We start from the raw sequence: 13561 nt of genomic DNA, 5'->3' as shown, positions 1-13561 counted from the left end.
CATATTGAAAAGATCTGTAAAGAACAAAGATAATCAGAAAAAGTAGTTTATAGATTTATTTACTCATTTATTTTAAACTCATAAGAGCAACCTCCAAGAAACATAAGAAATAATAATTTTTAAAATAAAACAAACTGAGTAGGATTAGTGACATTTCATTGGCTGAATTCTTTGATATTAGGTAAGGTATTGATTTATCTTTGATACTGTGAAGATGAAACTGTGAAAACGTAACTTTCCAAATCTGTGAGGCTAATTAAGAGGCATTACCCAGTACATCCTGTTGGGTTTGAATTGATTAGATTAATAGCATTGTCATACTTTTCAGAATTGGATACAAAATATACTGATTGGTTAAAATATATTGGTGGTTCAAGAATTATTCTACTGTCTGTTTTTTGTTAAGTGCAACTTGGAATATTTCTATACCTCATGAGAACATGAGTTTAGTAGTAGCAACTGAAAGAGAAGGAGAAAAAAGGATTTAACTCTAAAATACACAGAAGAGACAGATGCATTAGAACATATAACACTTTGGACAACTTTCTTTTTTTTCAGTTTTTTTCTTTTTTCCTTTCACCTCCCTTTATTCCTCCCTTGTTTCTGGTTTTTATTTAATTATTTTTGTTTTAAATACATAGAAGTATACTGAAATCATTGTGCTTTAATTTAAGTTAAATTGGACATGTTTATATTAACTTATGATAGACCAACAATAAATATCTGATGATATAACTAGAGGTAGTAATGTATGCTGAGAGTCAGCATTTGGAGTGAACAAAACAGTGAACTAGGATCTAACATTTTCTAACCAGGCTATCTTACTGTGAGAACTTGGGCAACTTACTGGCTCTCTCACAGCCCCCTATAAATATCTAAAAGTCCTTGGTCCAAGGAATGATTACTTTTGCATCTGTTGATTGACTGGATGAATCATTTTCCTTTTTAAAGGATCACAATCAGAAATTACCAAATAGATTTAATCATTTTAAATGTCATGCTAATAAGACCCAGTTAGTTCTAGCAAATGACACTGCTCACCAAACTCAATTAACATATACCTTGAAAACATCGTAAATGATTATAAAAGGCACGTATTATCAAAATTCCAACAGAACTAAACTTGTTATAGGGATGTTAAATTATAAATGTGAAAATGTTGTTAAAATAGAAATTCTATTGCTAGGTTCACTTCTTATTTCAGTGAAACAAAATTAACAGGTAGAGTATTACAAAGTTTGGGTACTAAGAATTACTATTCCTTGAGGATTTTAGCTGTGATTATTACATATTTAATACTCTACAAATTATGTGATGCCTACAAATTTTTACCTAAGTTTTCATCTATACTTTTCATTATCATTTCTTTGCAGACAATTTTGTTAAAATATATTTTTATAATAAGAATAACTATACCAATTAATAGACCATGCTCTCTTCTGCCACTGAACATATTAAATAAGAAATAGACTACAAAGGAGGAAAAGATCAATATATTTGTATTGATAAAAGTAATTACTAAAAAATAAGTTTCCATTAAAATTCTCAAATTCAGTGAATCTTATTTTGACATCCTAGGTCATATTCATAAGACGGATTTCCCACTGATGTTTAGTAGAGCCACAGTATCTGTCTAAACTATCTTTAAATTATTTATACATTACTTTTCACATATAAAACCGCTATTTAAGATAAAGCAGACCCATTCATGTGTTTTTTTACTGATAAATTCTACACTAAATGAGAAACTCACTGGCTCTCTCATAGCCTATATATATAAAGGTCTCTGATCCGAAGAACAATTACTTTTGCATCTGCTAACACTGGCTAGAGGTAAAAAAAAAAAAAAAAAACTTAACATTTTATAATTATTACAGCAATAAAATAATGAATATTTATATACATGATGCCAGATTGTTCAAATCTCATGTTATAATTAGATATATAATATAATTTTATAATATATATATATATATACACACACACACACACACGGATTTTAAAAGCAATTTTAAGGCCCATATGGCTCATATGGAAATTAAGGAACGTATGATATATAATACCAATGGCATATAAATCTTAATAAAGAATTGAAGACATAGAAAACAAATTCACCAATTGCATGGCCAATAATGTAACATTTCAGCTCCACAGAAAAGTGAAGTATTTTTAAATCTCTAGAACACAATATAACTCAGCAAATTATGTGTTTAAGCTTCACAAAATTTTGTTACAAAGCAATTGGCCTATATTAATAGTATATAGCTAGCTAAAGTCTGTTTATTCAACATTCTTTTAAAACTAAGTATTACAATGAGACAAATATATCTTGATGTAATTTTTATTCTTGAAACACATATGGAGAGTTTCGTACTCATTTAGTACTAATTCCTGAGTCAGTTTTTAGTTCATCATTTTCTTGGCCCTCATATGTGATCATTGAACTCTAGGCTAGTTCTCAATGTCTCTGGACCAGTGGTTCTCAGAGTGTGGTCTCTAGATTATTAGCATCAATATCACCTGAAAACTTGTTAACCATTCAAATTATCAGGCCTCACCCAAAGCCTATTGAGTCTTAGTCTGCAGGCAAGGATTGGGGGAGGCAGCAATTTATTTTTCAACACTTCCTCCAAGTACACAAATGTTAGAGAGTCACTGCTTTAGACTGTCACTTCCTTTCCATTTCCACAGATACCCCATTCACATGGATACAGTAGACCAGTCACTGTTTTTCATCTAGACTATTGTAATGACTTCCTAAGTGGTTTCCCCACTTCTTGTCATTATTCAGTTGAATTCTCTCCACGACGACTGTTGAGCTAATCTTTCAACAGTTCATGAAAAAAAAAATCAAAACTCAATGCGTACTGAATTAAGCATTAATTATTAGTCTGGTTGTCATGACCTCTCCCTACACTGTATCTAATCAAACTTTTCAGTCTTAGGATCCACACTAAGCTAGATTGCTCAAGTGGCTGCTAAATTCACTCAGCATAAGCTCATTCTCAGCACAGCATCCATGAACATATTTTGCTCCCTGATTCAACAGTAAGTTCCTTGAATCTATCACTTCTTACCTAGCGATTGAAGCACTGCAGTACCAAACACTGTGAACTGAAAGTACATGGTTGGTAAGAGCTCATTCAGATTTCTCCCTTGGTCAACCTTTTCTTCATTAATTCTTTAAGATCTACCTCAAGTATCATCTCTCCCAAATTGTTGACTCTCCTCTCCAATGCAGCTTCTCAGAAGATGGAGAGGGGTAGAACTTCCATAAGGAACAGGGCTAAGTAGTCAGTTTATTTTTGCCTTCCTATTTCCCTTTCTATGCTTCTGTTTCCTGTCACCTTCCTTTCCTGATAGTATCTCCCCAACTACCATCCTGCTATGCTACCACATTCAGATGCCCTAAATCAAAAAGGGTAGAATAATGTATTTCCCCACTGATTCCATCGACTTGACCCAGGGTTCTGAAATTAAAGCTAATTCATCTTTATAATTCTGACCCTCCCCATCAAAACTGCTATTTTCTCAAACTGATTTTATACATATTAGGAGAGATTAAAGCTTTCTCAAAGCCATAAGATACTACTGATTAACCTAAATGAAATGGTGAAGAGAATGGGAAGAGGTAGCATTTCATGTATTTTTATGGACCCCATTTGGAGCAAGCAGAACTTTCCAGTTCTTCTTAAACTGGTCCACTCGATAATCTGCAAGGCTGGCTCTTGCAATGGAAATAGCAAAAACATGTCTTCTTGGTTGCTACTCATTCCAGCAGAGGCCAGAAAGAGAAATCAGCCATTTCTCCATTTCTTTTTCCCATCAATTTCTGTCTCAACCTTCAAAATTTGGCCATTTAAGTCTAACATATATAATGATGGAAATAATTATTGATATTAATGATTTTTAACCATTTTATATTTATATAATTTACAAAAAAATTTAATGTATGCTTTCACGTATCTTAGATCATTTGATCCTCACCACAATCTTGAGGTTAAAATAAGACAGGAAACATCTTACCACTTTTCTGGATTGAAATGAGGCTCTGAGAGGTAAAGGGTCAAATCCAAGATCACATTCAAAGTATTGTGGCTTGTGGTCAAGAACTTTCCCCTCTCACCATACTGCTCTTCACTGATGATTAAAATGACCACTGCAGAGAACTGCATCTGATGGGCAAGTTCTCAGCCAACCTGAACTGAGGAACCCAATGCACATTGACTTCTGGAATCTGGAATTTCTTGTCATGGACAGTCCTTGCAAGAGACAAAGATTTCCTATTCTTCATCAAATGGTGAATCCAGATATTATCAGTGAGTTTTCAGGATAAAATTTTGCTCTAATCAACTGCCCTTTCTAGGTGACCTTTAAAAGGATCCTGAAATTAGTTTTTATACTGAGTTTTATCCATATTCACTCCCAACCTTTTATTTGTCTATTACCATAGATTTTTCCCCCCAGTTTTTCTCCTAAGTGAAAACTACCCATGAACTCAACCATTAGAAAATCATATTCCAACTCAATCTTATCTTGCTAAGCCCTACTATAATAGGAACTTGACTCTGAAATCAAAGGCCACCCCTGAGAATTCCAGCACTGCCAGAATTATCCTACTTAATCAGCAGATACACATACGAGTCACTATTTTAAATTTCTTATTGCATCAACAAAAGAACATCAGACTGTCAAATTTTAGAATTAGCAGGGACTAACTAATCACTCCTAATTTTGACTAATCTAACCTCAAAATTTTATACCATGCTCTATGCACATAACTTGTACCTCCTGAACCTCATCATATGAAGGACAAAGATAAAAGGTCACAAATTCCCCTATCCAGTAATTATATTATCCATTTTATGTATTCTGTTCTAAATAATAACTCATTTGGGGGGTGGGATAGTTTTCCTTTTAAAAACAACTTATCTAGTTCAACTCTCATATCTTATAAACACTGAAATGTAACGGCAGAGAAATTACATGTTTTGCCTAATGCTGACAAAGTTTAGAATTCAATTTTCTATATCCATTGTTCTTCCTATTACACTATGTGATTGCTGGGACCACCTCATCATTACCTGGACACCTCCATGAAGATGTACTAGTGTTAAGCATATTGTACGACTGTGGTAAGTATTTAATTTGTGTCTGTAGACAAATACATTTTGAACAAGTACCTTTTACATTATATCCTTGTATATTCCCATACTCACTAGCACAATAGATAATCATTATCACTAGTTGACACAAGGAATAAATAAGTAAAATGTCAGATATACTTTATGTCCATGTTTTTTATTTCACTATGATGATAAACATAATTATCTCTTCAAAGCCCCTAAATGAGGTCACTATTGCATCCAATTGTCTCTATCAATTTAGAGAAAAAAGAAGACTTTCAAAGTAAAAATGTGATTGTCGCCAATTAATATATAATTGAAAGTAATGATTTAAAAATGTGTATGCTGTCCTTCAGTATGGGAAATAAAAGCATCAGGTGGCTCACCTGACGCATGATGTCTGGAAATACACTGACATATCTGTACAGAATACAGAATGACAATTCACACACTTCTCTCAGCCATGCTATGGCTGTCAGCCTTTGTAGGGCAAGATGACTTCTACTTATTTTAAAATACCTACAAGACATAATCTTGTGACATAATTTATCTCAATCTACTATTGAAAAATCAAGAAAATAATACCCTGTTTGCTCTTAAATATTCTATAGTTCAGTGATTTACTAAAAAGTATGATGGGAAAAATACATAACGTAGTAATGAAGTACTAGCATTCATCTTTTAGATGGCTGAAATAACCTTTGGTTTTTTAGATATTACACATCTAATGATATCTTCAGAAGTGAAAACAACTGTCTTTTTTAAACAGCAGAATAAATTCTTACAAAAAATAACTATGAACTGAAAATAAAATTTTAGAGCCTGTCAGATATTTTTCAGGTCAGAATGACTTTCTTAAAATAATATATAAACGAGTAGAACCAATTTGTTAACTCTTACAAAGAAGAGGCAATGAATTAAGGTAAGCTAATACGTCTTTGCTTTGGGAAGGTGAAGTTTGAAAGATAACTATGTTTCACGTGCATAATGTCTTTAAAATTCCTATCATATTCCATATATTTTAGAAATTCCTTTAAATATGTGCTATTATATGCAACAGTGATACAATGTAATGCCTTAGAACATGCAGCAACTGTAAATCATGCTATTATTGGGAGTCTATAGTTATCAAAATATCTTTCAAACATATTCTCCTATTCCAGGATTCAAAACTTACCTGATATATTACATCATATTTTCTCACAAATATTTCAGTGTTTTTCTAATTTAAGATTATTTCTAGCAATTATTTGTATATGTAAATACATGTATTTTTTACATACATTTTTTTATTTGAAAACATAAAATATATATTGAAAAATGTGTCAAACTACATTTTATAAATTTTGGAGGTAATTTCTTGCATTCTGACACTTCCCTAAGGAGCTGGAATTCTATAATACTGTATTTATATATTCTGGCAAGTTACCTATTAGATAAGATTTTGTCTTCACCAAACATTACACAAATATAAAGGGTTATCATGCGAAAGTTCGACATCCCCTGGTTCTTCATGAAATAAATATAAATAGACATATAAAATTACAAAAATTAGGATATGTAAGCTTTGCAATTATTGGTTTTCATGGCTTGCATGTCATTATAATCTAATAGATTTTATCACATTAAGTATCGGGAACTAGCAAGAGCAAGTTAATTACACACACATACACACTTGTGCACAACCAGTAAAGATGTACAAAAACCCTAGATCATGCAGAAGATGTACAAGACCCCATTAGAATATTTCATCTGTATTATACACAAGCAATATTATATTTTGCAAAATATGTCAGTAATGCTTTCTTTAGCTGTATGTTTTTGTGCTTTGTTGTTGTTGGCCTGCAGCATGCTATTTATTACTTTGCTGTAGGCTACCCCTGAAAGTACATATGTAAACCAGTGCAGAATGCAGTTCTAGAGTAGCTGTGCCATGAAAAAGAAAAACAAAAAAAGACAAGCGTGATGGGTGGGAGAGGGAGGGAAAAGGGGCGAGAGATTTATCTCCCATGAGATTCAGCGGTAAAATTTCCTTAAATACATTTTGGCCTTCACTTTCTTTTTGAAAACCTTGCTGTAGGGGTGGCTTGCCCCCTTCAGAGTATTGCGCAACCTTCGCAAGAGATCATTTATCACTAGTTTCCACCTTGGAGCAGATCTTCCTACCTTTCCAGTCTTAATTCTGTGAGAAATGGCTGCGAATCGATGGTTGAGCTCTGAGATTTTGGGCTCTATTACTTTCCTGCAGTGGTCGCCGCGGTTTGCCATCAAGTTTGCTGCTTGGTCACGCGTGGAGTCCACCTTTGGGCGCATGTCATTCAATTCAGCCTTTAAACGCTATATTCCATGAGCAAGAGACAGGGCTTGAAGTTAGTAATTAAATGGAAGTTGAAAGAGAGCAAAAGAGAGTGAAAGAGAGATGGAGGAGGGGGAGAAAGAGAAAGAGAAAGAACACATGCAGAGAAAACAGAGAGAAGAAAAAAGCCAACTTCCATAAAACAGGAATAGAGTGAGAATGTGTGCAATCTCAGGAAAATAGGTCACTGTCCCAGCTTAAGTCTGATCTGTGTTTATTTGAAGTATTTACTTAGTCTGAGGAAGTACAAGGGATATTTTCCTGACTTTTCTGTGTTGCCTGCAACCATCACAGTATTTTATACTTAGTCTTATCTTACCCTGTCTTCACTGAATTTCATAGCTGTGGAACAACCTTAGTATGTGCTTATGAAGGAAGGTAGCTGAAGAACAATTTTCTATTCCTTCCTGGTAGTTCACTTTTTCTTTATCATATCAAGTGCCATGGGGGGAAAATGGACTTTCTGACAGATAGGGATTCTGTGTCACAGACAGACGGACCGAGGAAGTTTCTGCCTGACTCACGGAGTTGGAGAGGGCTGTAAGTGAAATAACTCTATAATTCCAAAGGCCCTGAAGGAATTTCACCATAAGAGGACATCCCTTAACTACAATTAAGGAGAAAAAGAAGAGCAAAATGAGTTACAGACAATAGGGTAAATATGTTTTGAGGATAGCCTGAAATACATTTACAGCTTTTTCTTTAAAAAGGAATTATAATCCTTAGAAAAGATCAATTTCATAAAAAAGAAACAAATTAATTATATAAATAGGAATTACAATTTTTGAGCATTCTTTAAATAATAATCCACTAGTCCAACAAAATTATTGAAAATTTCAGCAAAACAAAATAAGGAATTGTTAACTTCTTTGAGATTTGTTAAAATGCAACTCTTCCTATTTAACTGAAAAAGATGCCATCAAATAGAGCTAATACAGCATCAATAAGTTATATTTTCACGTTATATCTTTCATATCCTTCTGCAGGAGTCATTTTTTAAAAGTAAAGACTAGGTTGCCTTTGAGATAGCTTAGAAATAAATGGTTTCAATACGAAAAGAGAGAACACAAAGCTTTGTTTACATATAATTAAGAATGAAAAATTCAGTTTTACATAAGCTCAGTATTGTTACTGGTTACTAAGATTAACAAGACATTGCAGAGGCAAAACGTCCACATGATTGAACCTCAGGTGTTTACTCTCATGGGCTATGCCAGGAAACTAATCTGTGTTAGATACAAAAACATAGTAGTATGGGCGTGAATTTGCAATATAACACCAAAATAAATCCAAGAGCCTTTTCTCATCAGATTTTAAGTTGCCAGTGATCAGCTTAGAGGTGGTTATGGACAGATATCCACATTACAGAACTCTTCAAAGTCATTAACTCCCATTTAAATTAAGAAGTAGGGAGAGAAGCAAAGAAGGGATTAAGGGAAGAAGGAGAAAGCGGAGGAAGGAGGCAGAGGAAGGGAAGGAAGAAGAATTTTTTTCACTCTTATTAAGAAGTCCTTGGTATCTTTTAGGACAAAGATGATTGATATAACTGTTGTGCAGTTGGAAAATTACTTTTCATAATATTTTATTTGCTACCTTAAGCACGTCTTCTTTTTGCTGTGGTTTCTTTTTCTCAGATTCATCCAAAAGTGTATCAGCCTGAATGATCCAGTGGGTGATGTGATCCACATTCTGGTCAAAGGTTTCCATGTGTCTCTGGTATTCCTAAATTTGACAGAGACATATCATGCCATATTATTAGTTAGATGATATTTTTTAAATACTCGTCCTAACATTTCCAACAATTTTAAAAGACAAACATTTAGTATCATTCAAATTACTTTTAGGTGCAATCTCCATACTATATAGAATATAGTACAAACATGGAAAAACATTAAATACAGTTGTAGATGAAGAATTAAGAGCCAGCATTTATATGGAGTTGAGAAATTTGCAAACACAAATATCATTATTGAAAGCTTATGTAATGTCTTTCCCATGATAGAGAGGGTTTGAAAATCTTCTAGCCTCTTACCAACAAAAGGTTTAACCATTCTTCTGCTCGGGAAGTGACAGCTATCCAATTACTATTCAGAAGACTCAGTTTATCTTCAACCAAGGTCTCCTTCTTGCCCAAAACAGTTTTCAAGGCCTCTCCTAGCTCTGTGATGCTCTTCAGGTGAACCTTCTGTTTCTCAATCTCTTTCTGAGTAGCCTGTGAAAAGAACAGTATGTGAGCTTCAAGTAATATACTGTAGTCTTCAGATTTAGTGCTTTTGAAATGGCTATGTGTACACTTACTATGGTAAGATTTTTCAAGAGTTTAAACTTTCAACCATGTCTTTATGAATGATAACAACCATACCATATACATTATAGTTCCTTTATTGTGTGTATATGAATATATATGTATGTATAAGCATGATTAATTTCATATGTATTTATGCTTGTACATACTTAACAATAAATATACCTATTGTCCACCTAAATTTATTTATATTTACTTAATTTGCAACTGTAACTGTATTGGCTAAAGCTAGATCTTAGAAAATTCCTCCACAAATAAGCAAATGCTTTTAGAAAACTTAGCATTTATAGTACTCCTATATTTCTACAGCAGGAATTTTCAGATTTTGGGTGCCACAAAACTATTTGGCATCTGGTGTCACTTAAGTACCATTTCTCATAATAATGTTTTTAAAAACAATATTAAATACACTGGATTTCAAATAAAAACAATTATACTGAAATAAAATATACAGAAATATATATACATTTACATTTGTAAGATAGTAACCTATGTTTTGCTTCCTAACATGTGTAATTACAATGATGTAGCATCAGATCTTTAACTAGGATAATTAGTGATGAGCACAACTGGTGTTGTGAAGTCATATGAAATTACTAGATTGTGATTTAAAATTATCTGTCATCCCTACTGGTGACAAAGTCATAGAAACTACTGATGTTACTGCAGTTTGTTGCTCACACTTATAATTAAAAAAAATACTTAATTTCAGTTACAAGTCAGTTAAGGATACAATATTAAAATTCCCTGAGAGCACCATCACTTCCTAAGACTTAATTTTCAAAACATGAAAACAAGCACATTTAATATCAAAATTTATGCACAGAGTTGATGGAAAATTAAACCTAGTAAGAATGTTCACTATCGGCTCTACCTACAGCCCCCTTGTTGTTACATGTCACAGCTGACCACGTTACTGTCATGCACTTCCCTGCCTCTGCCCCTGACCCCTCCGTCACCCACATACAGCTGTCAGAGATTCACCTGTGGATAAGTCAGAGCCAAACAAATACTCTCTCAAGAAGTTCAACTGAGAGATAAAGAGACTATGATAATCCACCCACTGAGAAGTCATTTGAAGTGGAGCTGATGTCTTCACCATAGCAAGCAAAAGACGTGGTAAAGCAGAATCACTGGGGAGCGACAATAATAAGAAAGTGAAGGGAGACCTCCTGTAAAGAGGCAAATGAAAATATATGCACAGAGAGGAACAGAAATGGTCCAAGTAAACGAGAGCAAGACAATCTCTATGAGGCCAGCACATAGCTTTACTCCCAGATACTCTCAAGGTGCCTTTTCTATCTTTCTAATATACCAGAATAATAGTTACAGTCTAGGCACTGTGGATAAAATGATAGAGAAACAAAATCCCTATCCTTACAAAACTTGTATTTGAGTATGTGTCAAAATATGGAAATATATGCAAATGAGCATTCCCTACTTCCTATATTCCAGACTAGGTTTTTAATTTAGGAAATATTGTTGCAAATAGTTCACGGATACCAAACAACTACTATGTATTAAAATCTGCCAAAATTCTCCAGTAATTTTCTTGAGAAAATGTTTTCTATCCAGTGATGCTTCATTCACTTAATGAGAACAAGAAAATAGGAAATGTGGACTAATTTGTGGTATCATTTTAGGTTCTTAAGTGTCATAAGACAAAACTCAAACATGTTAAAGTTAACACCATCATAAGCATGAGCTTGGAAAAAAACCAGTGTTCACTGTGGTGGTTTGTAACTGCTTATGGTCAAAAGTAACTTGGGAAACAATTTACACTCTTATTGTAAAAAGACCTAGAGTTGAACCTTTAAATGTGGTATTCAAGAATAAACTGGTATTTAATCATTTGTATAAATACCATTTTGGGTTAGGAAAAATAATGTGCTTATTTAATGATTTTTTTATTTTTTCCTACAAAAGTATTTTTAATTAAAGATACGACTTACAAATAAAAAGATACTGGACTTTAAAAAAAGGCTGATCATGCTTTCTGAAGATCTTACTTAAATTTCAGTTAGCCAATGTGCATCAGGTGCTCAATACCCACTCTGTACTGGCCCATTCACTGCCAGAGATAATTAAGGAGGTAGTCTTTGCATACCACAATCTAATCTTATCCTTAGTGTAGCTGCAGAGAAAAGTTGAAATGCAATCAAACAGTTTTCTATCAGGTTAGAAAGAACATCATTTTTGGAAAAAGCTAATTCATGGCTGAGATAAGCATAAATGGATTCAAGGGAGAGGTGACACTTGAAATCAGAGTTACCATAAAAGACTGGATGGTTGAGAGTTATTAAAGACAAAGTACAAAATAATTAGAAAGTATAAAGTTTGAAATCAAGAGCCACCCAAAGGGGAATACAGAGTACTCAGTGGAAACTAAAAACACACATTTCATGATGGCAAGGAACCATTTTCCTGTGCTTTAGAAGTTTCCCATAACAGAATGTCTATACTTGCAGATGTATTTAGAACTAAATTACTGAATTGAACTATAGCAACTGCTGTTGGCCATCTCTCTATACCCTTACGTATTACTATTTAAGAAAGGTAGATTTATTTGTGGGGTTGGTGAGATGGGGAGAAAGAATGGAAAATATATTTCTTCCTCTTAAAAGACATTCAGTCCTCAGCACACGTCTTCTGCTGCTGCTTCATGGGGTGAGGGGTGGAGAGGGTTCTGGAAGGTCTACACTTCTGAATGGGCAAGTTCAAACTCAATGATTAAATTGACTAAACTGTAACTCAGCTCTCTTAGGTTTTTGTCAATCATTCAGTAGTGTGACAGCTTCTAAGGTTGATTTTAGGGTTGGAATAAAAAGCAAAATCATGGACACTCAGTTTTATTGTGACCCCTGACATGGTCATAAGTCTAGTTTCAGGAGTTTCTACAGCAGTGTAATGTGTGCTATATACTTGGTGCTCCGGGTTTTTATGGTATAGGAAAAATGTCCAATAAGAACAGAACTCAATGTAAATATAAACTGCCACAAAATCTAACATTTTTTCTTTATTTTCTGTATCTTTAATTTGTAACATTTGATAGCTCCAGAATAGTAAAAATATGAAACACTAACCTCTATGATTTTCAAGAAACAAATTGACTCTCTACTTTTTCATAGCTGTAGCACTTTTTAATGTTATTCCAGTTTTCTTACAATAAAAGAAATGGGTAGCATAGGTTAATTTTTCCTAATGAAGACACCCACCCATGTATTCATGTGAAGGATGGAAATGACATTCCGATTCATCCCTCACACCTAAAAGTTAAATCACCTGAGTCTAATTTTAAATGGCATATGAGGTTCAAGATTCCACCATCAGTCATCAACTCACTTCCCTGATGAGGTAGCAGGATGGGAAAACCTATCCTGCTGGTCTCTGTTGATCATAAAATGATGTGATGGAAACATCTTCCTTAATTTATTTAAAGCTAAAATGGCAAAAATGTTGGAATAATTATCTGGTCTCATAGGATACACCCACAGATATTTTCCAACAGGGGCAGAGAAACATAACCTACTTGGGCTTGACCCTCTTTCCCACCCATTTCACATTTTCTGAAGTCCAAAGCCCTCCATAAGTTATCCTGGAATATCCTAGGGACTTATATGCTTATGATAACTTATCAGTCTGACTTCCTATTATTCCTACCTTCTCCCTTTTTTTCTCTCTTAAGTATTCCCTGTCCCACAGATTCTGTCTTCACTCAGCCCCACATTTGGTCAAATGTGTTCCATAACACCATTTCCATATATTGTCTTATCT

General features: G+C 33.8%; 1 protein-coding gene across 9 annotated transcripts in view; it reads right to left on the bottom strand.

The window, feature by feature from the left end:
- The window catches only part of DMD (dystrophin), a 1947932-nt gene that overhangs the window by 1079129 nt on the left and 855242 nt on the right, over positions 1-13561 (bottom strand). For all 9 annotated transcript variants that reach the window (XM_064483309.1, XM_031445593.2, XM_064483311.1 and 6 more), the window contains 3 exons: positions 9515-9694; positions 9076-9204; positions 7293-7463 (listed from right to left, as the gene is read on the bottom strand). In XM_064483309.1, the coding sequence (XP_064339379.1) occupies positions 7293-7463; positions 9076-9204; positions 9515-9694 (480 nt within the window). The remainder of the gene's footprint in view (positions 1-7292; positions 7464-9075; positions 9205-9514; positions 9695-13561) is intronic.

This window comes from Camelus dromedarius, chromosome X (assembly GCF_036321535.1).
Source record: "Camelus dromedarius isolate mCamDro1 chromosome X, mCamDro1.pat, whole genome shotgun sequence".
Lineage (NCBI taxonomy): Eukaryota > Metazoa > Chordata > Mammalia > Artiodactyla > Camelidae > Camelus > Camelus dromedarius.
Note: the sequence above shows the minus strand (reverse complement) of the source record. Positions and strands in the feature narration are given on the sequence as shown.